This window comes from Salvia miltiorrhiza, chromosome 1 (assembly GCF_028751815.1).
Source record: "Salvia miltiorrhiza cultivar Shanhuang (shh) chromosome 1, IMPLAD_Smil_shh, whole genome shotgun sequence".
Taxonomy (NCBI): domain Eukaryota; kingdom Viridiplantae; phylum Streptophyta; class Magnoliopsida; order Lamiales; family Lamiaceae; genus Salvia; species Salvia miltiorrhiza.
Window position 1 is genome coordinate 54,949,406 of NC_080387.1, and position 22,838 is coordinate 54,972,243.

General features: G+C 36.4%; 3 protein-coding genes and 1 non-coding gene across 7 annotated transcripts; 3 read left to right on the forward strand and 1 right to left on the reverse strand.

Moving 5' to 3' along the window:
• Nucleotides 1-237: 237 nt before the first annotated feature.
• LOC131007408 (small nucleolar RNA Z247) lies at nucleotides 238-376 on the forward strand. The gene has a single exon (XR_009096110.1). It is a non-coding gene; the product is annotated as a small nucleolar RNA Z247 (small nucleolar RNA).
• Nucleotides 377-5,389: 5,013 nt separating this feature from the next.
• Nucleotides 5,390-7,789, forward strand: LOC130994796 (very-long-chain aldehyde decarbonylase GL1-9-like). Its single transcript, XM_057919857.1, has 3 exons — nucleotides 5,390-5,572; nucleotides 5,983-6,310; nucleotides 6,992-7,789. The coding sequence occupies exons 2-3, from the start codon at nucleotides 6,080-6,082 to the stop codon at nucleotides 7,532-7,534; spliced, it is 774 nt and encodes a 257-aa protein (XP_057775840.1). The 5' UTR covers nucleotides 5,390-5,572; nucleotides 5,983-6,079; the 3' UTR covers nucleotides 7,535-7,789.
• Nucleotides 7,790-8,451: 662 nt separating this feature from the next.
• LOC130994803 (pentatricopeptide repeat-containing protein At1g34160-like) lies at nucleotides 8,452-10,304 on the reverse strand. The gene has a single exon (XM_057919870.1). The coding sequence runs from the start codon at nucleotides 10,249-10,251 to the stop codon at nucleotides 8,527-8,529; it is 1,725 nt and encodes a 574-aa protein (XP_057775853.1). The 5' UTR covers nucleotides 10,252-10,304; the 3' UTR covers nucleotides 8,452-8,526.
• Nucleotides 10,305-13,927: 3,623 nt separating this feature from the next.
• On the forward strand, nucleotides 13,928-21,373 carry LOC130994809 (uncharacterized). 4 transcript variants are annotated; one of them, XM_057919898.1, is made up of 15 exons: nucleotides 13,928-14,087; nucleotides 14,204-14,263; nucleotides 14,563-14,674; nucleotides 14,773-14,851; nucleotides 16,691-16,736; nucleotides 17,288-17,398; nucleotides 17,851-17,938; nucleotides 18,288-18,384; nucleotides 18,497-18,557; nucleotides 19,030-19,160; nucleotides 19,928-20,045; nucleotides 20,311-20,434; nucleotides 20,823-20,930; nucleotides 21,005-21,079; nucleotides 21,165-21,373. In XM_057919898.1, exons 1-15 carry the CDS (start codon nucleotides 14,013-14,015, stop codon nucleotides 21,221-21,223), a joined length of 1,344 nt encoding a protein of 447 aa, XP_057775881.1. In that variant the 5' UTR covers nucleotides 13,928-14,012; the 3' UTR covers nucleotides 21,224-21,373. The 4 variants fall into 4 exon arrangements, with proteins under 4 accessions (XP_057775881.1, XP_057775865.1, XP_057775873.1 ...); XM_057919882.1 differs by having other exon boundaries at nucleotides 13,939-14,087; nucleotides 17,288-17,404; XM_057919890.1 differs by having other exon boundaries at nucleotides 13,939-14,087; nucleotides 14,779-14,851; nucleotides 17,288-17,404.
• The last annotated feature ends 1,465 nt before the right edge of the window (nucleotides 21,374-22,838 follow it).

Here is a 22,838-nt window from a genome sequence, read left to right on the forward strand (position 1 = left end):
CTACTCTCTGCTTGGATCCAGTCCTCCCTTACAGAAAGCAGCATGATTCTAGTAGTTGGTTTGGACACAAGCAAGGAGATCTGGGAATCTCTTCTCAAAAATTTTTCAAATCAGTCCAAAGCCAAAGTGATGCAGTACAAGTTGCAGCTGCAGACTCTTAAGAAAGATTCTCTCTCCATGAGAGACTATCTCAACAAGGTGAAAACATGTTGTGATCTTCTTGGTTCTGCAGGATACCAAGTAAATGAAGATGACCAGATTATGCATACTCTCTCTGGTCTTGGCTCAGAGTATGACTCTGTCATGGTTACTATTACATCTAAACCCGAAGTGTGGAGCTTGGGTGATGTGAGTTCCTTACTTTTGAGTTTTGAGCAAAGGATAGAATCTGCTAAGTCTCAAGTTGGGAATTCTGAAGGATCTCAGCCTTCAGCTAATATTGTTTCCAGTGGCACTCAAAACAACAATAATTCTGCAAATCAGACAGGAAGAGGAAGAGGTTATCAAGGAAACAACAATCAAGCTAGAGGTGGTTTTGGTGGACGAAGCAGAGGTAATGGTCGTGGAAGAGGAGGAAGATATGGAGGAAATAAACCTATCTGCCAAGTCTGTGGAATACCAGGTCACACAGCAGACAGATGTTGGCACAGGTTTGAGCAAAATTTTGTTCCAGCTCGGCCTAGAAACAACAACAACAACAGGCCATCTTCTGCAGGTCAACACCATTTTCCACAAAGTTCTTTTCAGCCTTATTTTGCTCAACACCCTGGTCTGAATATGGCTCAGCTTCCCACTTCTCCTTCACAACCTGATCTACACTTTGACAATGGAAGTGTCTCAACCTGGTATCCTGATTCTGGAGCCACTAATCATGTTTCTCATGACTACAACTCCTTCAATTCTGCTACAGAATATCATGGAGGTAAGCAACTTCAAATGGGAAATGGTTCACTTGTTAATATTGTTCATATAGGTGATTCTACTCTCACTTTTTCCCCCCATACCAGAAAATTCCTCCTTAAAAATCTTTTGCATGTTCCTAATATTACTAAGAATCTTCTTAGTGTTTCCCAATTTGCTCAAGACAATCATGTTTTCTTTGAATTTCACCCTTCTTTTTGTGCTGTTAAGGACCAGGAAACCAAGGCCACTCTTCTCAAGGGCATTCTTAAGGATGGTTTATATCAGTTCTCACTTCAAAAGACTTCCCCTGCTGTCCTTCCCAGATTTGAGTCATCTTCAATTAAGAGCCTCTCTGCTCATTCATCAGCTATTCATCCTGCTGTTTTATCTGTTTCTAGTAGTAGTTCTAGTTCAGTTTTTTGTTTAGATGTTTGGCACAAGCGATTAGGCCACTGTGCCTATGATATTGTCAAGAAAGCTCTTCTTAGTTGTAATATTCCTTTTCAATCAATGAAATCCACAAGTGTTTGTCATCCTTGTTCTGTCTCCAAGATACACAGATTGCCTTATTCTCTCTCTGCATCTCAATATAATGAACCTCTTTCACTCATTCATAGTGACCTTTGGGGTCCATCACCTGTCACTTCAAGAAATGGTTTTAGCTACTATGTTTCTTTTATTGACCACCATACTCGTTTTACTTGGCTTTATCTCCTTAAACACAAATCTGATGTTAGTTCTGTCTTCCCAAAGTTTAAGGCCATGGTAGAAAATCTTTTTTCCAGAAACATTAAAATGATTCAAACTGATTGGGGTGGTGAGTACCAAGGCTTAACTTCCTTTCTCCAAAACACTGGGATTTTGCATCGCATTTCTTGCCCATACACACCTCAACAAAATGGTTTAGCAGAGAGAAAACATAGACATATTGTTGAAATGGGTTTGTCTCTTCTAGCTCAAGCCAACCTTCCAACAAAGTTTTGGGATGATGCTTTTATCTCCTCTGTGTTCATCATTAACAGAACCCCAGCCAAGGCTTTGCAATTTTCCACTCCGTATGAACAGCTTTTCCACAAGAAACCCGATTACTCTCTCTTAAAGGTCTTTGGTTGCCTCTGCTATCCTTATCTTAGACCTTCTAACACTCATAAACTCCAATTCAGATCATCCCCTGGTACTTTTATAGGTTATAGTACCCAACACAAAGGTTATAAGGTTCTTCTCAAGACTGGTAAGTTAGTTATTAGCCGAGATGTAATTTTTGATGAAAATAACTTCCCTTACCAGTCTACTGCCTCATCTTGTCCACCCTATCCTTCTCCTCCTTCCTCTGCTGCACCTGCTCCTATCTCTCATCCTCCTACTCTTATCCCTGCTAATCTTCCACCACAATCACCTCAACAATCACCTCAACAATCTGCTGGCCCCTCTCATCCCAACTCACCTCATTATTCTCCTATCCCTCACTCTCCAGTCCACTCTTCATCCTCTTCTATTTCTGCTCACTCTAATCCCTCTATGAACAATACTAATGATAATGCACCACCACCATTAACTGTTGCTCCTCACCACATGATTACTCGTTCTAAGGCAGGTATATTCAAGCCCAAACAACCGCAGGCATATCAGTCTCAACCTCAGTCTGATTTTGATTACCTCTATGTTGAGCCCAAAACTCACACTGAGGCTATGAAACTTCAAGTTTGGATGAAAGCTATGGGCCTTGAGATACATGCTTTAATTAACAAAGGTACATGGATATTCTGCCCTCTTCCTCCGGGCAAACATGCTATAGGCTGCAAATGGGTTTTCAAGATCAAACGCCATGCTGATAGGTCCATTTCTCATTACAAAGCTCGCCTTGTTGCTCAAGGTTTCTCTCAGGAACCAGGCTTTGATTTCAATGAGACTTTTAGCCCAGTTGTGAAACCTTCCACTATCAGAATTATCCTTTCTTTGGCTGTTAATTTTGGATGGAATGTCACTCATTTGGATGTTGATAATGCCTTTCTCAATGGAGATTTGCAAGAAGAAATTTATATGAAGCCTCCCCCTGGCTTTGAGCCTCCTCATTCTAGTTCTGCTCCTATTGTTTGCAAACTCAAGAAGGCTCTTTATGGCCTTAAACAGGCCTCCCGTTCATGGTTTATCAAAATTAAATATGTGCTTCTTCGGCTCGGTTTTTCTCAATCTAAGGCTGACAATTCTTTGTTTTTCAGAATCAAAGGAGGTTCTGTTATCTATCTCCTCATTTATGTTGATGATATACTGATCACCGGTTCTCTCCCTTCAGATGTTCAACAGGTTATACATCAACTTAACACTCATTTTTCTCTCAAAGACCTTGGTGATGTTCATCACTTTCTTGGTATTGAAATTACCAAAACTACTAATGGTCTGCACTTGAGTCAAGGGGGATATATCAAGGATCTTCTTCATAAAGTGAAAATGCAAGATGCTAAAGGTGTTCCAACTCCAATGGTGTCTTCTTGTCAGCTTTCCAAGGGGGATGGAGTCAGCAATGTAGATGGAAAGCTTTACCGAAGTACAGTGGGAGCTCTTCAATATGCCACCATTACAAGACCTGAGATATCTTTTAGTGTCAACAAAGTCAGCCAATATATGTCTGCTCCTCTTGATTCTCATTGGAAAGCTGTCAAAAGGATCTTGAGGTACCTTGCTGGATCAAAAGATCATGGTTTACACTTGCAGAAATCATCTTCTACTGTCACCGGTTTCTGTGATTCAGATTGGGCAGCTGATTTCGATGACCGAAGATCCACAACAGGTTATTGTGTTTATTTGGGAAAGAGTCTCATATCTTGGAGTTCCAAGAAGCAATCAGTGGTTTCTAGATCAAGTACTGAGGCCGAATACAGGAGCTTGGCTCATGTTGTATCTGAAATCTCTTGGGTAACATCTCTTCTTTCTGAATTGCATATCCGTGTGAAGCCTCCTATCATTTGGGTGGATAACATGAGTACAATAGCTCTAGCCTCAAATCCGGTTATGCATGCTAGAACAAAGCATATTGAACTTGATATTCACTTTGTGAGAGATAAAGTTTCAGCCGGTATGATTGATCTCAGGCATGTGCCTTCCCAAGATCAGCATGCAGATATTCTCACCAAACCTCTCAGTTTACAATTCTTCTCGCGCTTAAAGAATTCATTAGGAGTTTGTTCTTTAACTGCGCTTGAATTGAGGGAGCCTGTTAGAAGTATTGCTCATACTGAGCCTGGTCCATCTCAGCATGACACTCAGCATTTGATGCCACATAAGATGAAAACACAAGAGAATAAAGATGCTCCCTTATGTCTTGAATCAGCCAAACACAGCACGTGATAGTCCTATGTTTTGTTGGCTTGTCTGTTATGTAATTATGGTCTCTTGCAGCTTTATGTTTTTGTTTTACCTTGTACAGCTTGACAGCTGCATTGGGGTTTCTAGCTTAGTGGTTCTAGCATCTTCGATAGACTAGTATATATTTAATCCTTCTTCTTATTGTAATTGTTCAGTTCAGATAATTAACATATCAATGAAAGATTACAGCACGAGTTTTATTTCCTTTTTCATGCAACTTCTTATCACAAATAACGATTGCAACAATACACTAATCAACTACTCTTTTGAGCCTTTTTTTTGTTTTTTTTTTGTTTTATAAATACCTTTTAAGTCTAACACAATTTTCACAACAAAAATCAAAGTTTTCCTCTTTATTCTCTCTCAATCTCTCTCAATTTTTTCATCTCATAGATTTCAATAATCCTGATTTCTTTTCTCCAAATTGGTGCGACAATCTATTCGGGTCATATTACCAACCGAACCTCACGACGATTAACTTGGGTATGGATACAGAAGAAGGTCATGGCTCGGTCGAACCACACCGAGGCCGACAGCACTGAGAGTGAAGGGCAAGAAGGCGACGAGGGAAGAAGGCGAAAAAGCAAGCGTCATACTTACACATCCGAAGAAACCGATCTCATCGACTGTATTTGAATCGAGGAGGCGAACGATGTCATCTGTAGTGTCGACCAAAACGATAATGCATATTGGGGGCAAGGGTAAATGTCATGGTGCCCGAGCCGTTCATCATTCGAAAAGTGAAATCTCATTTAGGCGTGTCACTGCAGATGTGAAGCTTTAAAAGGTAACATGAATTGAAGTCGATGTAAAGTGGCCAAGTGGTCATATAGACGATATGATTCGGGAGAAGGTGCAAATCTTGTACACATACAAAAATAAGAGCGTTTTATTCAAGTGGTGGAAGACGTATTTTTTTTTTCCACGGAGACACGTATTATCAAGTTACAATTTATAAATTTTAATTTAATGCTGTCGTCTTGCACTAATTTTTTTTATCTCTTTGATCCACGGAAAGACAATTTTTATTTTTTTACCCAGAGGTCAGGCAGGTCTAGTTTCCCATAAAAATAAAAAATGAAACTAATGTGAATAATAAAATGAAATGTAGATCAAATACAGACACAATCATTTTGTTTACTCGCTGACCATCATCTCTTTGCCTTTTTTCCCCAACGAATCTGTGCTAAAGAATCTCTCTCACAACTGTCTGTCATCGCCCTTAAAATATCTGCTTTCAAATCGCATTCTTCTAATTTGCATTCAACCATCTGTAATCCGCCTCATCTCTCTCACTCGCATTTCAGTAAGTACTTCAACTTCTCCACTATAATCCAAATCTGGAGTAAATTTTTTTAATGGGCAAATACAGCAGCTGTAATGTAGTAGTAACTTATTCTCACTTTATTCAGATTGGGGATTTTGATTTCTAGTAAGGGTTTTGCTTCTATCGGCATATTTGTTGTGTTTTTCGCCGTTTATTTTTCTTGATGTTTGTGTGTGTGTGTAGCTCATTAGGAGCAGTTACCAAATCATAAAGTTGAATCATGAACTCGTGATCTTGTCTTTTTTTTTAATGGGATTTGACTGGCTATATGCATCAGCTGTGTGTAAATTAGCTCAGTTTCTCTATGAATTTGATTGCATATTAGGCATATTGATGGGCTTGGTGCTTGCTGGATTTTGTGTTGATGTTTGTTTGTATTCCCTTTTCAGGGTGCATATGTTTTCCAGTATGTTTCTGTCCAGGTAGAAAACCTGAAAATTGTGACATAGGTGCTAGAGGAGATAAAATTTTGAAAACAGTTTAAAAATGGTGTTCTGGGAAGGATACGCGAGTGATGAAACAATGGGGACGTTTGCTCCGCTTGTGGTGTACTGGTTGTATGCTGGGTTTTATCAGCTCCTCCCTCGGTTAGATAAGTATAGGTTGCACACCACAACAGAAGAAAACGAGAAGAATTTGGTGCCATTGGGATCTGTGATCAAGGGTGTTCTCCTTCAGCAATTTTTCCAGGCTGTTGTTGCTGAATTGCTCTTCTTGGTAAATCCATGACTTCTTCTGCACTGATATTGGAATTCCAAATTACTTCGCATTGGCACAAAGTTATGAGTATTTGGAAATTTTCATTTTTTTTTTTTCATCTTTTTTTCATTTTTTTTCTTTTTATGCCAAAGCTTGCTGGTCCATTAGCAGATCGAACAGCTTGCTAAACGAACCCTTTGGGGGCGTTTACTATTTAGGACTATATAGATAAAAATAGCATAGGCTAATCCACTGTTTACTAAGATAGACTAGAAACATGAGATATTCTAAAGTCCTTGATTATTTCTACAACTTGAGATAACTTGCTTGATTCATATCCAGTTGAAAGGGGGTAGGGTTGTAGAAATCCTTGTGATGAAGATAAAAATACTCGATCATGTGTACCACTTGAGCAGTTACACTTCTATATCTTCCAATGTTGTGTCCCTTTATTTTTCAACTTCAGGAATCAGGAGTGTAAACTGTCTCCAAAGTTTTTTATGTCCATATGTATGAACGAGATCTAAGTGCATGTTACTCTGTTTCCTTTCTCATTATGTTATTGGTGCAACAATGCTATATTCTGCCGTATAGATCTATATAAAGCATAACCAGATGGTAGTGACTCATAGCATTAGTTGAAACATATTTGAATTCCTAAGTCATTTAAAACTTAACTTTCTATGCTTAGTGTTGCAGATAACTTCAAATGCAAGTTCTTCTGGGAACATTGTCCAACCCTCTCTTCCTGTTCAAGTCGTGCAATTTGTAATTGCTATGCTGGTTATGGATACATGGCAGTACTTTGTGCATCGGTACATGCACCAAAACAAGTTTCTCTACCGACACATACACTCTCAGCATCATAAATTAGTGGTCCCTTACGCCATCGGGGCTCTCTACAACCATCCGCTGGAAGGCCTTCTACTAGACACATTTGGTGGTGCTATATCCTTCCTCGTTTCTGGAATGACTGCACGCACTGCTGTTTTCTTCTTCTGTTTTGCTGTGATCAAGACCGTTGACGATCACTGTGGGCTCCGGCTGCCAGGCAATATCTTCCATCTACTTTTCCAGAACAACACCGCTTACCATGACATCCACCACCAGCTCCAAGGTACGAAATTCAACTATTCTCAACCGTTCTTCCCCTTATGGGACAAACTGCTTGGGACGTACGTGCCATATACACTAGTAAAGCGGCCCGAAGGGGGTTATGAGGCGAGGCTGAAAAGAGATTAGTTGCTGACATTTTTGTTGCTACTGGATAACCTTTTGTTGTGCCACTCTCAAAGGAGAAGCTTAGGTTCTTCAGTAGGAGCTCTGTATGTTTTCAAAGAGAGTGAAAAGTCATCTGTAGCTTATTATTTTTTTGTTAATTTTTTTCCCCAAGTGACAGTGGGTAACCTAGCTTATTTGCTACATTTCCTTTATCACTGATACAATTCATATGTATTATTCAAATGCTCTTCTGGTGTGCAGATTTGCTCCCTACTATGATTTCTGGGTCGATTTTAGTCACTGTTTACTCTGTTTTTTCGAGCAGTTTGTCTGATTTCAACTGCTAGTTTTTAGGCTTTATTCTCCTACAACATGTTATCATTACCTCCAAATTTCTTCTGTTTTCGGTTGTGATGAGAAATAATGGTTTAAATATAGTTGTTTGCATGCATCAATTTTTTTGTATATATATTTTTATTAATCTTGCATGTTTATTTGTTTTATAAAAGGGATAATAATATGTAAATTATTGAACCTTGACCAAATTTTAAATTTGCACACCAACTCAAAAGTCTGCACGAAATATTGAATTTTTAATTTAATTTTAATGATGAGGCCTGATTCCAGACCTATTTAATTATCAAAATATTATCGTTTTCAATTGAAATTGCTCAAAATGATCTGAAATTGATTTGAATATCCCTGTCAGCATTAAATTAGATCGTGATCCAACTTGTTAGGAAATTCAGATAAATTTAAAAGTTCAATAATTATTAGACTTTTAAGTTGCTGTGCAAAATCAAAATCTGGGACAAAATTCAATAATTTACGGACTATCCATTTATACAATCTAAAGCTTCATCAAATATGCACCAATTTTCAAGATCAAAATCCTCCATCATCTTTCTCCATAACTATAAATAGAAGAGTTAAAAGAATTTGAGAGGAAATATTCCATCACACATAATCAACTGCACTCATACAAATATGACTAGATCAAGAAATTTAAGATCTCACCAAAAATCTTTACAAGAACAAGAGCCCTCCTTGAATCTGTGGAATCTCGTGCGATCCCTCACAATAATCTCTGTATCATACAATTTGGAAACAAGCTTCATCACCACATGGCAATCCCCACATATCCTAAGATTCTTATTAATGCTAATCACACTCCCCTCCTTTCCACTGATCAAACCAAAGGCCAAAGCCAATTTCTCACTGTGATAACACAACGCATTCTCCTTCTCTTCATTCTCTATATCATGCAACACATAGTTAGTTTCCGCCTCATACCCAAATTCTCTAATTCTAGAAGTAATCTCTTCCACTTTCCCATATATCTCTCTCCAATATGGATGGCTTTTGTCGCCATTGTAGAACTGGAATATGGCACCATTCATCTCAATGTAGCTGAACCCGGGCACCTTCTTGACCTTCTTCTTCCTCATCGCCTCCCTCACCCTCCCCACGTCGCCCCACCTCGAATGTGCAGCGTACACGTTCGACAGCAGCACGAAGTCCCCACACGCGCTCGACCCCATCTCCGCGAGCCTCCTTGATGCCCTCTCCGCCATCTCCACGTTCCCGTGCGTCTTTGCAGCGCCTAGGAGGGTCTGCCACAGCACGGCATCCGGTGGCATGGGCATGGACTCGGCGATGTCGAACGCCTTCTCCAATCTCCCCGCTCGCCCCAGCAGATCCACCACGCTCCCGTAGTGCTTCATGTTCCCCCTTACGCCGTGGTCCTCCATGGATTCGAAGAGGCGCAGCCCTTCCTCCACCATCCCTGAATGGTTGCAGGCACACAATGCTGCCAAGAAAGTGACATCATCCGGCGCCGCCCCTGCCCCGCCCATGCGGCTCAAGAGCTCCATTGCTTTCTCTCCGTCGCCGTCCATTGCAAACGCCATGATCATCGTGTTCCATGTGATTATGCTTTTGCAACACCTCATGCCCTCGAAGACGCTATACGCCTTCTCTACCATCCCGCATTTCGCGTACATGTCAATCACGGCATTGCACACAATCACATTCTCATCAAATCGGTTAATTTTTATGTAATCACACACTCTTTCTCCCTCTCCGATGGCCCCAAGCTGAGCGCACGCGGCCAGCGCGCCTAAGACAGTGACCTCGTTCGGCATCATATTCGATTGAGTCATCTTATCAAACAGCTTCAGCGCTTCATGCGGCTGATTCCCCTGCGCCAGCCCAGAGATCAAGGCGTTCCAGCACGCGATATCCCTCTTAGACATTTTATCAAACACCTTGCACGCGCTATCCAAATCCCCAAATTTGGCGTAGGCGTCGAGCAGCGTGGTCTGCAGGAGAACATCCGCGTCGAACCCTAATTTCAGCACGTGTGCGTGCATCTGGAAGGACTCGATCGGGGCTAATGCGCGGGCGCAGGCCTTGAGGAAGAAGGAGCAGGTGAGGGCGTCGGATTTGCAGGGGGCGCGCGACATGAGGAGGTAACATGTGATTGCGTTGATGGGGTGGTGGCTCTGCGCGTGGCCGCGGATGAGGGCGTTCCAGTCGTTGGTCAGGGGGGTGGGGACGGAGCGGAAGATGGCGGCGCTGTAGGGCAGGGTGGCGGCGGAGGAGGTGGCGCAGAAGTCGATGAACTTGGAGCGGGAGTAGTGGAGGCGGAAGAGGCCGGTGACGAGGAGGTGGGCGTGGAGCTGCCGGATTTGGGGGAAGGAGGTGCATTTCTGCAAGATCGATTCGACGTAGGCCATTAATGCCCATTTAAATTTTGCCAGACAATACTTTTGGTAACCACCTCTGCAGAAAATGATGAACACACTCTAATTTTTTACTGGTGTAATTTGACTACATTTATTTAATAGTAGTAAATTTTTATTTAATGAGTTATTCACGTATACATACATAATCGTTCAAAAAATTTATAATTTTTTAAAATTTAAATACACGAATTTAATATTCATTTTATTTTCCCGCGACAAAAAAAATTGTCATCACATCAAACTTGATCTGGGTTACACATGACATATTATAGTATGTGACATAAAATAACATGGGTAAATATCACTTTAAACCTCAAAGCACTATTAATTATATCCTGAACTATTGAAAATAATTTTTTAAACCTTGAACTATCAATTTTGTATCAATTGTACCCTTCATCTATTTTTTACCCTTCGAATTTTTAATTAATAAGGAATATAATCACATCATTTTACATAATGTAGGTCAAAAAAAGAATAATTCTAAATACATTGTGGCATCCGGTGAGCCACGTCAAATTTTTGGAGCAAAAAAATAGACGAATGGTACAATGGATACAAAATTAATAGTTCAAGGTTTAAAAAAATATTTTCAATAGTTCAGGATACAATTGATAGAGTGAAAAATAGTTTAAGGTTTAAAGTGATATTTACCCTCGTATCATTAAATATAAAATGATATCATCATTTTTTTTTATATAATATTGAACTAGTTGTAATTATATTTTAAAATTTAGAATGAGTTGCGTTGTTCTGATCATTAGCTGATTTAACCACAGTGACAGTTCCGAGTCTTCCGACGGACACATCTAGTATACTATGTTGCATAGGTGCGGGGGTGCGGATGCGGGGGCGATACGATACGAGTACGGGGATACGGGTTTCTAAAAAATTATAGGGTGCGATTCGGCAAGGATACATCTAATTATTAAAATTTTATTTTATATAATGCTTATAAAATATATACAATTTAAATTTTCTTAAATTAATTATATGTAATTTACATTTTATTTTACTCAAAAGTTAAGCATTTTCAATTATATAAGTTAATTGGGCAACAATATAACGATTCAAATATTATTAGTCCAATAAAATTATCAAAATCAACCTTGTATAGGCCTTTCGTGCATGAGATACGTGAATTTCGCCTATGGAATTTGCGAATCCGGTTTATTTTTATAAATTGTTTTAAAAGATACGCCACGTGGCGAATCGAGTGCGAATCCGACGAGAATCCGAGAGAATCGCACCCCAAAAGAATCCGATTCGCCGTACATGCTAATTTTTGAAGAATCCGTGCATTATAGCTAGTATATAAAAGAGGGGTTTTTTTCCTCCAATTTTTTCCTCTATTTTCTCTCTCTCTTTTCTTTCACTAATTTTTCACTATTTTTTTCTCTATTTTTTTTCTTTAGTTTTTTTTTTCTAAACATCATAAAATTTAGTACATGAAAAAATACTTAATATACTATACATCTTAATTTTAAGTTCGTGAGAAGATTTTTAATATGGTATAAAAAGTCATCAAAAATGAATTTAAAATGAAAAAATTATAAAAAAAAAATAAAATTAAAAATATTTTATTTTTTCTCTCTTCCTTAACATTTTAAAATATTTTATTTATATTTGGGTATGAAAATATTAATTTATTTATTATGACGCTTAATACTCTATAATAATAATAATAACAATAATAATGTGCAATGTCAATTTTCATTGTCAAACAATTTAAATTTATCTAATAACTATAATTATCATTATACTTAATACAAAGTTGAAAATCTACATTTCAAATCCAATATTTTATTGAGTAATTGATGTGGATTATTTTATTTTATTATTAAAACATATTTTTCGTTTATTTATATTTTAATTTTATTTAATATCTTTTTATTATTTAAACATGTCATTTAATTTCGATGTTCGTCGTGCATCGCACGAATGGAAGTTCTAGTAAGTACTAATTGGGAGGAAAATAATTTTGTGGAGAAAATTAGATTACCACTAAATTTGTGTATTTTAATTTTTAAAAATCATGGAAAAATATTTTTAAAAAATGTTTCAAATTCGTGGCTTTACCCATAAATAACTTAACTTTAATTAGGAATAAATTTTCATTTATATATTGATTTTTACTTCATTATTGAAACATTTCTAGTATACTGTTGTATTGAATTATGACATAATGAACCCCTCCAAAAATAAATTACTAGTGAGAGCATTATTTATATAAAATTTTGCGTGAATCCATATTGCGTTTTGGTACATACACAAATATTATGATTTTGTGAGAATTAATTAACATCTTTCCCTGATTTTGCATAAGAAGATATAAGAAGATACCTATTCTACCGTATGATGGGATCCCCTCTCAACCCACAATATAACTAACACATTAATTTATTAGAATAATTTAGAGCACTTACAATGAGAGCCGATCCTGACAAAAATAGGGCTCGGCGAAACACCAAGAATAAGCCCTCTATTTACTATTATAAAAATATGTTATGACAATTATATAAAAATACAATATATTATATTAATTATATAAAATATTTTTTCCTAATTTTTTTACTTGTAAAGTTATTTATAATATTATTTGTTTCAAAAAAAATTTTAACATCATTTTCAAAACAAAAATTTGTCAAACCATTAGCATTTGAATTTTTTATTTTTAAAATATTGGGCTCTCTAAAAAAATTATTTTAATTAAGTGGATATAATTTTTTGACCCAAATAAAAAAATATATAATTTTTTTTTGTTCAAATAATTCATATATAATTAAAAGAGTATAATATATAGGGCCCTTAGAATCATGGGCTCTGGGCGATCGCTTATGCTGGCCCATGTCTAGGGTCGGCCTTGCCTCCAATAAGAGATGCAAAATGAAAATTTGTTGAAAGTTTAGTAATTTATATACAATTAACCTAAACAAATATAACCAAATTATTTTGCCAACGAAGAGAAATTGATTTTATTTTTTTTTAAACTTTTGGGGAAGGGGGAGCGGTGATGTTTGAACTTTGGACCTCATTATTCGTAGATAGGAATTCGCATTGTTTGGTGTCCTCTTGAGGACACGAATTATCGAAGAGGATTTGATAATCACTTTATGTTCTTGTACGTGACTTAAATTGTTCGAGCTATAGATTATATTAAATATATATCAAATAGATTTAGTATAATATATAATGAATTAATTATATATTCTTAAAAATATATAATAAAGTATACTTCCTACGTCCGCAAAATCGTTTTCACTTCCATTTATAGTTGTAGGGTCCATATAACACTTTATTCTCTTAACCTTATATTTTCATAAAAAAAATGTCTTTATTGTGTGGCCCAAACTCCACTCACTACAATATACACTACTTATCTACTACTATCCACCACTTTTCTTAAAATTGGCGTCATCCACAATGTAAAAATGATATCACAGATGGAGAGAGTATAATTTATAAAGAGTCAACTTTTGAGATAGTCATATTGAGCCATGAAACTCAATATTTGACACTTATATTTTAAAAATATAAATTTCGATCATTTCTTATAATTTCAAATTGTATTATTTTAAATTTGGACGGATCAAATCGGATTGAACGCGCGTGTTCGATTGGTACTTTTGGCATTCATTTAAACAAAAAGAAATACTAGAAAAAAGAAGAAGTTTATTTTGTTTAATCTTAAATGAAATTACAGCGACCCCATTTCAAACATTTGGTCTGCAACTCTGTCCACGCCAACGCAAATGGAAGGAAACCCCAACATCGAACTCGTCAACTCGCTGCAAGCTCAAATGGAATCTCTCCGAGAAAGGATAAACGTATTCAATTCAGTCGCAGCGTCTTTCTCTTATTCAACTTGTAGTCCAGTGATTGTAAATAATACCAAAAAAGTCTTCCAACTTATATCTTTTGTTGTTGATTTCTGGAATTGCAGCAACTAGAGACCGAGAATGCTAAGCTCTCTCGTCAGCTCTCCGTTTGCGTCTGCCAGAAGGTAACCTCCGCGTATGCTCTTACAGTCGTATATCTGTATCAATTTGTTATGTAATCACGCATTACAGCAGTTGTTTGGAGTCCCTATGTAGTCGATAGGAATGGATACAATCTTGCTGAATCATAAACACCTGAATGATACTGTGTAAGATTTACAGCAGCATTCAGTGTATAAGAAAGTATTGAAAATTATACACTCTGCCTATTCACATGACTCTGGATTATTGAAGAATGGTTCAGGATGTCTAGTATCTAAGCTAATGACTGGAATGTGCCTCAACACGTAGTTTTCTGGTGCAGATTGCAGTGAGTGATAAAACTCCTGTAGACTGCAGTAGTTCAATTGGGGAAATGGAGATGCTGAAATTGGATGAAATCGGTTTGCTAAACAGATCAAAAGATAAAGAACCAGGTCATCGTCATACTCTGGTGTCTGGAGATAGGAACTGTTTGCAACCTTCATTTTAGTGTAGTGGAGTTGATTTTATTTCCTTTATTCTATTCTGTCAGCTGCAGGCGGCAATGCGATGGCCTTGCATCATTTACCGAAGCGATATGTTGCTTTAAAAGTTATGTATTTTGGCCAGAGGTACACATTCAGAAATGCCTTGTGATTCATTTATTTAGGTGTTTTTTATTTTCATTATTAGATGAAATGAAATCAGGGAAGCTGTTTCTGACTGACAGCCCGTGATTGTGAGAATATGCTAGTAATATAAGAGACTTCTTCCTCAGTTTATTGTGGATAAAGGATATGCTAAAGAGTAAAGATCATAACTTCAGTCCAATGAGCTTTTTTTTTTTTTTTTAAAGGGTTAAGGTGCAGATAGGCCCCTCAAGTGGAGGCCCTTAGAGCGTTTCAGTCCCCTTACTAACTGTGTGTGCAAATTGGCCCCCGAACTCAAAAAAACGGTATAGATCGGCCCCTCTGACTTAACACCGTTATGGGCCGTTAGTCAAGGGGGCGATCTGCACCGTTTTTTCGGAGTTCAGGGGCTAATCTGCACCTTTTAACTTTTTAATTAATTCATCTCTCTAGCTCAAAATTTGAACGTCGTTGTCGCTGATTCAAGCTCCGGCGAGGCCGGCGGAGGGCGCCGCCCCTTTCTTTCTCTCTTGGGCCCTAAACCTCGGAGCTCGCTCGACTGCACACGCTTAGCGTCAAGGACGGGCCCTAATTCTCCCATTCCGTCGGAAATCGCCGCCGCAATATCCGGTGAACCCACCGTCTGGCTTTTCTCGAAGAGGAATCGCCTAGCTTTTCTCGATAAGGAGTCGCCTCTTTCTCTCAAATCCGGCGAAATCCGGTGATAAAGGCCGACGATGCCCGTCGCCATCTACGCTATCGGCGTGCTGTTGAAGAAGGACACCTTCAAATCAGAGACCATGGCCAACATGATCTCGATCTCGATTGGGGTCACGATCACCGCCTACGGCGAGGCAAAGTTCGATTCATTGGGGCTGATTCTGCAATTGGGGGCGGTGACGTTCGAGGGAGAATTCGAGTTTCCATTTCGATTATGTGATTTTCGGGAGCAATGACGCCGATTTGGAATTCCCGATTTGGGGCTTGGAAACTTGATTTCGTGATTTTCCTCATCTGACGGCGATTGACGCCGGAAAAGTTGGTCGGAGAAGATGAGATGTGATTTTTTTTAATGAACGGTGTGCAGATTAGCCCCCGAACTCCAAAAAGGGAAAAGGTGCAGATTAGCCCCTGAACTCCAAAAAACGGTGCAGATCGCCCCCTCTGACTAACGGCCCATAACGGTGTTAAGTCAGAGGGGGCGATCTGTACCATTTTTTTGAGTTCGAGGGCCAATCTGCACACACAGTTAGTAAGAGGACTGAAATGCTCTAAGGGCCTTTACTTGAGGGGCCTATCTGCACCTTAACCCTTTTTTAAATTATTATTGTAGTTTTGAGGAGGGGTCAAATTTCATTTTTTTTCAGTTGAGGGATGAGGGAATTGGGATTCGTACCCTGGTCACTCACTGACTCACCCTTACAAAGGGGAGGAATACCCCTGAGTTACAATGCTCAGGTGAGGGGTCTAAAGTGATTGATTAGATAGTCATTGATGAAATTCAAAAGGAAACAAAGTCAAGAAAATAAAATATAATCATTGGATGAACCGGTATTCAAATTCAAGACATTATTATTAAACAATTGTCTTGATGCACTGGACTTTTATCTTAGATATGCTTTACAGGTTTGGGGTTTCATCATGAGTTGACTCCTTACATGAATGAATATCATTATAGCAACAAAACCCATGCATGAACCAATTCCAGTCTGGTGATCTATTATTTGACTTGACCTGAGCTTTGGAAAATCTTGTATCAAAAGGGCTATTCAATTTATAAGTGTTACCTGAGTGAATAGTCTTGCTTTCTGTATGATGATAAACTGTTGCATTATGCATTAGATTTTACGGTTTTGCTTCAGAGGCACAGATGGATCCAACAATAGAGGTGAGCTTTCCCCCTTCTTTCTCTTTTTTTTCTGTCTCACATATGTTCAGATGCAAAAGATATCTTCCTTTTATCTACGATCTATAATTGGAATTTGGAAGCTGAGATTGACTTATTGCCTTATTGGTCTAGGATTATCACTAGTAGCATTATATACCTTAGTTTGCTGCTTTGCTGGTCAGTTAACTGCTTGCCCTGTTAGTTACTTGATCAAGTGTGCTTACTAAAAACCCGAGCCATTATTGTTCTTATGTGTCCAGATTTAGATTTCAAGGTATATTACCCAGAGTTCAACTTTTGAGTTCATTTTCTAGTGTAGTGTTCTTGATGATGCAACAATGTTGTAGTGCATGGTGATTTTGAATGTCATTTGTCTTATGAAGTATTCATTATAAAATACCTTCTTGATGTAATGGCATGTAAATTGTGTCTTGTATTGATCATGCAAGCAGAGAGATTGGCTGTTGTCTGATTCAGATTTTTTGCTGAGATTCTATACCTAACTGCTATGGTAGAGAAGATATGAAATAAGCTTTCTTACAATAATGCAGTCAGAAATTTTTAAGGCCCTTCACAAGACAAGGTTAGTATCTGGTGATAGGAAGGAATTGCAATACTCAAGATGTGGCAGAACTGACAAGGGAGTCTCGTCTGTTGGCCAAGTAAGTGTATGCATCTGACTTTAAGATGAGGTTCTTAACCTTCAATTCTAACTGTTTTATCTGCTCACAATTTCTATTTAGAGTATCTCAGTTCCACAAACAAGACTTGATATAGCACACGACCTAAATATTATCATACTTACTAAGAGGATAGCAGATTACAAATGGATAATCACATCAGTTCCGGCAACAGTTTCATAAGTAGCGTTTGTTTTTTCTATTTTGTTATATTCCTCTTACAGATATGGAGACATATACTAACAATTACAACCTCGTGATGTTTTATCTCTCTCTCTCTCTCTCTCTCTCTCTCCCTCTCTCTCACACACACACACACGCGCTCGTTTTCGCGCTTGCTCGCTTATGTTACTTCTTTCCTAGTGCATTTGTGTCTGCTAAAATTACCTTGAATTTTGTTAGAATTCAGTGCTAAACAGATCTGGTTGATGCAGGTAATCTCTCTATTTCTACGATCAAATCTTAAAAAAACACCAGCGAGCAACGGATATTCTGTAGAAAGCTTTGCTGAGGAATCATGTGGTATGATTAACAATTATTATGTCATATTCCTTTAGTTAAGTACTTAGTACTTCATAAACATCTTCAGGTGTAATAAGAAGGAAAAAAAAATCCCTGGGATCACAATGATGGTTACTGAGTTCATTTTTGCATTTTAGCAATTTTGTACTGTGTATATGTAAAAATTGTTGACGTATGAGATGGCATCTTTTTGCTAGTTTTGATAATATTGAAGTGTTGGCTCTTTAAAAATCTTGTGCCCCATATAGGAATGTTAAGTTCACTTTGTCTGGTACAATTACCGAATTACGTTCTCCTTTTTAATTCTACTCAATCTCTGTACATGATATATATTCTTTCTTCTTGACAGATGGAGAAATAGATTATGTAAAGATACTAAATAGAGCTCTTCCTAATGATATTAGAATTATTGGATGGTCACCTGCTCGAACTGATTTCAGTGCAAGGTATTTGATTTCTCGTAACCTTCTTCCTATTCCTTTGCTGATGGGATCCTTATTGCTTTTCTTAAGTAAGAGAAATAAGTTTCAGTGGGATAATAATATGCTATAAATGCAGGTTCAGTTGTTTGAGCAGGGAATACAAGTACTTCTTTTGGAGAGAAAATTTAAATATCATGGTATGCATCTGCTTGTTTATAATTAAGAGGGCGTTGGCTGAGCTTATAAGCTCCTTCAAAGTGTTTGGCAAAATAAGCTCTTAAGGAGCTTATAAGTTGTAAAAATAAGCTCTCCAAAAAATAAGTTTTGCCACCCCAACTTATTTTCTCATTTTCTTATAAGCAACACTCATTTTACAAAAATAACTCAATTATGATTTTTTATTGTCATTATATATCATTCTAATTTCATCTCTCTTTGATTTTCTCTCTCTAACTAAAACTTCTCTCTCTAGCTTATAAGCTCAATTATCCAAACACTTTGACAACTTAGAAGTTCTTAAGAAACTACATCTTACAAGCTCTTGAAACATCTTATAAGCTCTTTAAAATAAGCTTAGCCAAACACCCTTTAACTCATGTGAACTTTTTACCTGTTTCACTTCTTAAACACTTGCTGAGTCTGGAGATGTTTCTTAAACGTGTTTATCAGGCAATGGAAAGTTCAGGAAAGAGATTTATTGGGGAACATGATTTCAGAAATTTTTGTAAGATGGATGCAGCTAATGTCCACAACTATAGGCGGTACATCACATCATTTGAGATTTTCTCATGCAATGAAAGGTTTAAAAGTAATCCTGAACCTTCTAATAAGTTCATTCCAGTTTAGCTTGTTGTATATACAGAATACAGCAAGCACAAACTTAGATTCTCTGGCTACAACCCAGAAGAAAATATTAGCATGTTAATAAATTTATAAAGTAATAGATATTTTGGTTTTGGTATATTCTTTAAGATTCCATGATCTGATGCCTTATATCTATATTGGTGAACTTATCAACTTAATGCAACCGGCTATGTAGTACCGTTATTCTTGAAAGTGATAGCTGATTACAGGGTGTTTATCCACATAACATACTTAGGCATGATTTTAAGAATGGTTAGTTTACATGACATGTCCATCCTAGTACTTTATTAAAATATAAAACGTATGAAAGGACTCCAGCTGATTATTTGGAATTTTTATAACAAGGCATTACTGGGCAACAGGCAAACTGGCAAAGTAACACGATGAAGAAATTTTATAGCTCTTAATTTCTCGGCTCAGTTTGGATGATTAATTATTTAATGTGCAGACAAAGTTACATCTACTGATTTGTCCATCAGATATTATGTGTCATTTTAAGAGAGAAGAAAGATAAATATATTAATGCTATCAATTTCAGTGCACATGTTCACGGTTCTGGATGGGACCCTTGTTATTATTTTCCCACCTTTGATGGAAATTAGTAAGTGATGAGATTAATCCTCGTAGCTATTGGTGTTTGATTGATCCACAAGTTCTGATTATGTCAGTGTCGGGGATTCTGTGCCTTTCTCGTCTTTCGCAGGTATGGAGATGATGAGCTCTGGGCAATGAAAATCAAAGGTAGTGCTTTCCTGTGGCACCAGATCCGATGCATGGTTGCTATACTGTTTTTGATTGGCCAAGGACTTGAATCTTCTAATGTGCGTGACCCTTTTCGTATTGTTTGGTTTCAAGTCCTACTCATTTGGCTGAGCTACTGAAATATTTTGAAGTCAATTCTATGATAAATTACATTATCGGGCTTGCTATTTAAATCCATGAAATTATGGGTTGTAATATTAGAAAGTGACATGATGCTACCAATATTTTTTTTAATTATGCATATGGACCATGTCAATGATGGCAAAAAATTTCTTTTATGCCCAAGGTTTATATTTTTAAGAGGATATTGTTTTCAACGTCTAGGTGATAGACGAGTTACTGGATACTGAAAGAACATCAAGGAAACCTCAATACAAAATGGCTCCTGAGATTCCCCTGGTTCTTCAGTCTTGTGAATTTGATGGTCTCAAATTTAAGTGTTCATCAGGTACTTTACTACTAACTTGCAGCACCCTTCTACAGACATCAGCTATTCTGGTTATTCTATATCTTTGATAGCTTCATTTAATGCGAAAGTTTTTATGTGCTCACTTATTCTGGTTATTCTATGGATTGCTTCATTTGATGCGTAAGTTTTTTATGTGCTCATTTTTTTCTAAATAATCAGAGGAAATATTTGGTCTTGTCATCTCCATTCTCATTCACCGATCTTGGCTTTCTCCATATTGCAAACACCTAGCATTGTTTATACATCCTGCTTGTGAATGAGCTTATCGTGAAATTATGTCGACCAGTAATCCATTTGTTAGAATACAACTCGGGTTGACATGAAGTTGTAGTCTGACGTCGAAAACTTTGATGGACATGGCTTACAGATGCTAGGCAAGCTCTACGTGCTCACTTGGAGAAGGAATGTCGAAGTTATAAACTTGAAGCAGCAATCTTTCATGAGGGCTTGCTAAGTTGTTCAACTACCTTCTCTGGTATCAAAGCCTAATCCAGACTCGCTTCTTACCTACTGTTTCTTATTCTCTTACAAAGCTCTTGTTGGTTGCAGATTCCACTCAGCTAAACATTACAACAAAGAAGAAGGGGCCCACTCACATTCCACTCATGTCGCGACCAACTGAGCGTGAGTTCCGCATATATATTAGTACTATAATTTAGCTTTTACATATTTTCCAATTTTTAAGTTAGTAGTGTTATGAATCTTTCAGCCTCTTATGAAGAACGACGTGCTAAACTGGCTGCTGCTAGATCAAACAATTACAATTGACGCAACACTATAACCGCAAAAAAGTTTTCAAGTTATATATATATATTACCTTGATCATTTGTTTGGCATGTTATATATATATTTTTTATTCATACTGAAATATTACGCCATATTCGAATTATGTTGAGAAAAGTAACATTTTATGTTGAAGTTTTAACATCTTTAGTCAATTCTGCAAAATACCAAACTAAAATAAAGATGAATTCATTTTATAATTTGAGACCTATCAAATTAATGACCAATACCTAAAGTCTAAAGATGATTATGGCAATTTTTTTTGGCATTAAATAGAGTAATTGATTAGAGCAAATTAGGTCAATAAACCATTCAACTTTCCAAATAAGTCTTTTTGCCCCAAAAAAAAAAAAAAACCGAAATTACCAAAAAATAGTTTTGCTATCATTCTACTTTGTATAAGTAAAATTAAATTGCAATTCAACATTGTGAATTAGGTGGAAAATTTTGATATCTATTCCTAGATTTGTAGCTATTATAGTAATATATATGTAATTTGACTATCTCATTTTAATACACACACACACACACACACATATATATATATATATATATATATATATTATAATTAAAATATATACTATCATAAGATGTGTGCTAGTTTTATATTACATCGATGATTCTATTATTATTTTAAATTGATTATCTTTAAATTTTCAGTATGTTTTTATATTTATTTATATTAACATATTTGTTATTATTATTTTTTAATTCAATTTAATAATAGATTGACAATTACTTATCTATTAAGCCAAAAAAAAAATGATTAATTGGAGAATCATTATTGATTCTCTTTAAATATAAAATAAAAGTAAGTTGAATGAGTTTAATTTGTAGTAGCATGTCTATTCAAATTTACTTAAATCATATACTCCATATTTTATTTTTTTAAATGAATGACATGTTCAACCCTTTATTTTTTCTACTAACCCATTGATAAAAAATATTTGTCAGTAAAACACACAAATAAAAATTTTGATGCATATAAAAATAATTGTTGTCATGTTCACATTACATGGCATGTATGCACTTACTGACTCACTGATGAAACCATTTTTCAGATAATTTTTTCTTATTAAAATCGAAATCCCAACTAAAATAATGCAACATCATTATCCAATATTATAAAATTAAACTTAATAACTTGACCATTTTTATTATGAAAACGAATTATCTCTTTTCGCAAAATCAATTCTTTGGATATTGTATAAGAACTTTTATTTTAGAATTTGTATTTAAACAAAATGACCACATAAATATGATTAAATATGCAATCCAAAAATATATTATTAAACTATATGCAAATAAATAGTTTTGAACGTCTTAAAATATTATATGATATATAATGATACTCATTATCATTTATACTTACTTTTGATGGTGAATTTATATATTTATAGACACTATCAATTAAAATCAATTAATTGGTAATTGGAAATACAAAATAAAAAACTTATATATTTTCATATTCATGTTTTTTATTGAAATTATGTTGTGGACAATTTCAATTTCAATTTTTTATTTAGATTTATATTTAAATTTATTTATATTTAAATTATATGTATTTAATATGCATATTTATTTATTTAAAATATTGTTC

Coding starts and splice junctions, on each gene's coding strand:
- LOC130994809 (XM_057919882.1), top strand. CDS start 14,013: ATGGAAGGAAACCCCAACATCGAACTCGTCAACTCGCTGCAAGCTCAA. Junction 14,088..14,203: donor CTCTCCGAGAAAGGATAAAC/GTATTCAATTCA, acceptor CTGGAATTGCAG/CAACTAGAGACCGAGAATGC. Junction 20,435..20,822: donor CAAATTTAAGTGTTCATCAG/GTACTTTACTAC, acceptor CATGGCTTACAG/ATGCTAGGCAAGCTCTACGT.
- LOC130994803 (XM_057919870.1), bottom strand. CDS start 10,251: ATGGCCTACGTCGAATCGATCTTGCAGAAATGCACCTCCTTCCCCCAA.
- LOC130994796 (XM_057919857.1), top strand. CDS start 6,080: ATGGTGTTCTGGGAAGGATACGCGAGTGATGAAACAATGGGGACGTTT. Junction 6,311..6,991: donor TTGCTGAATTGCTCTTCTTG/GTAAATCCATGA, acceptor TTAGTGTTGCAG/ATAACTTCAAATGCAAGTTC.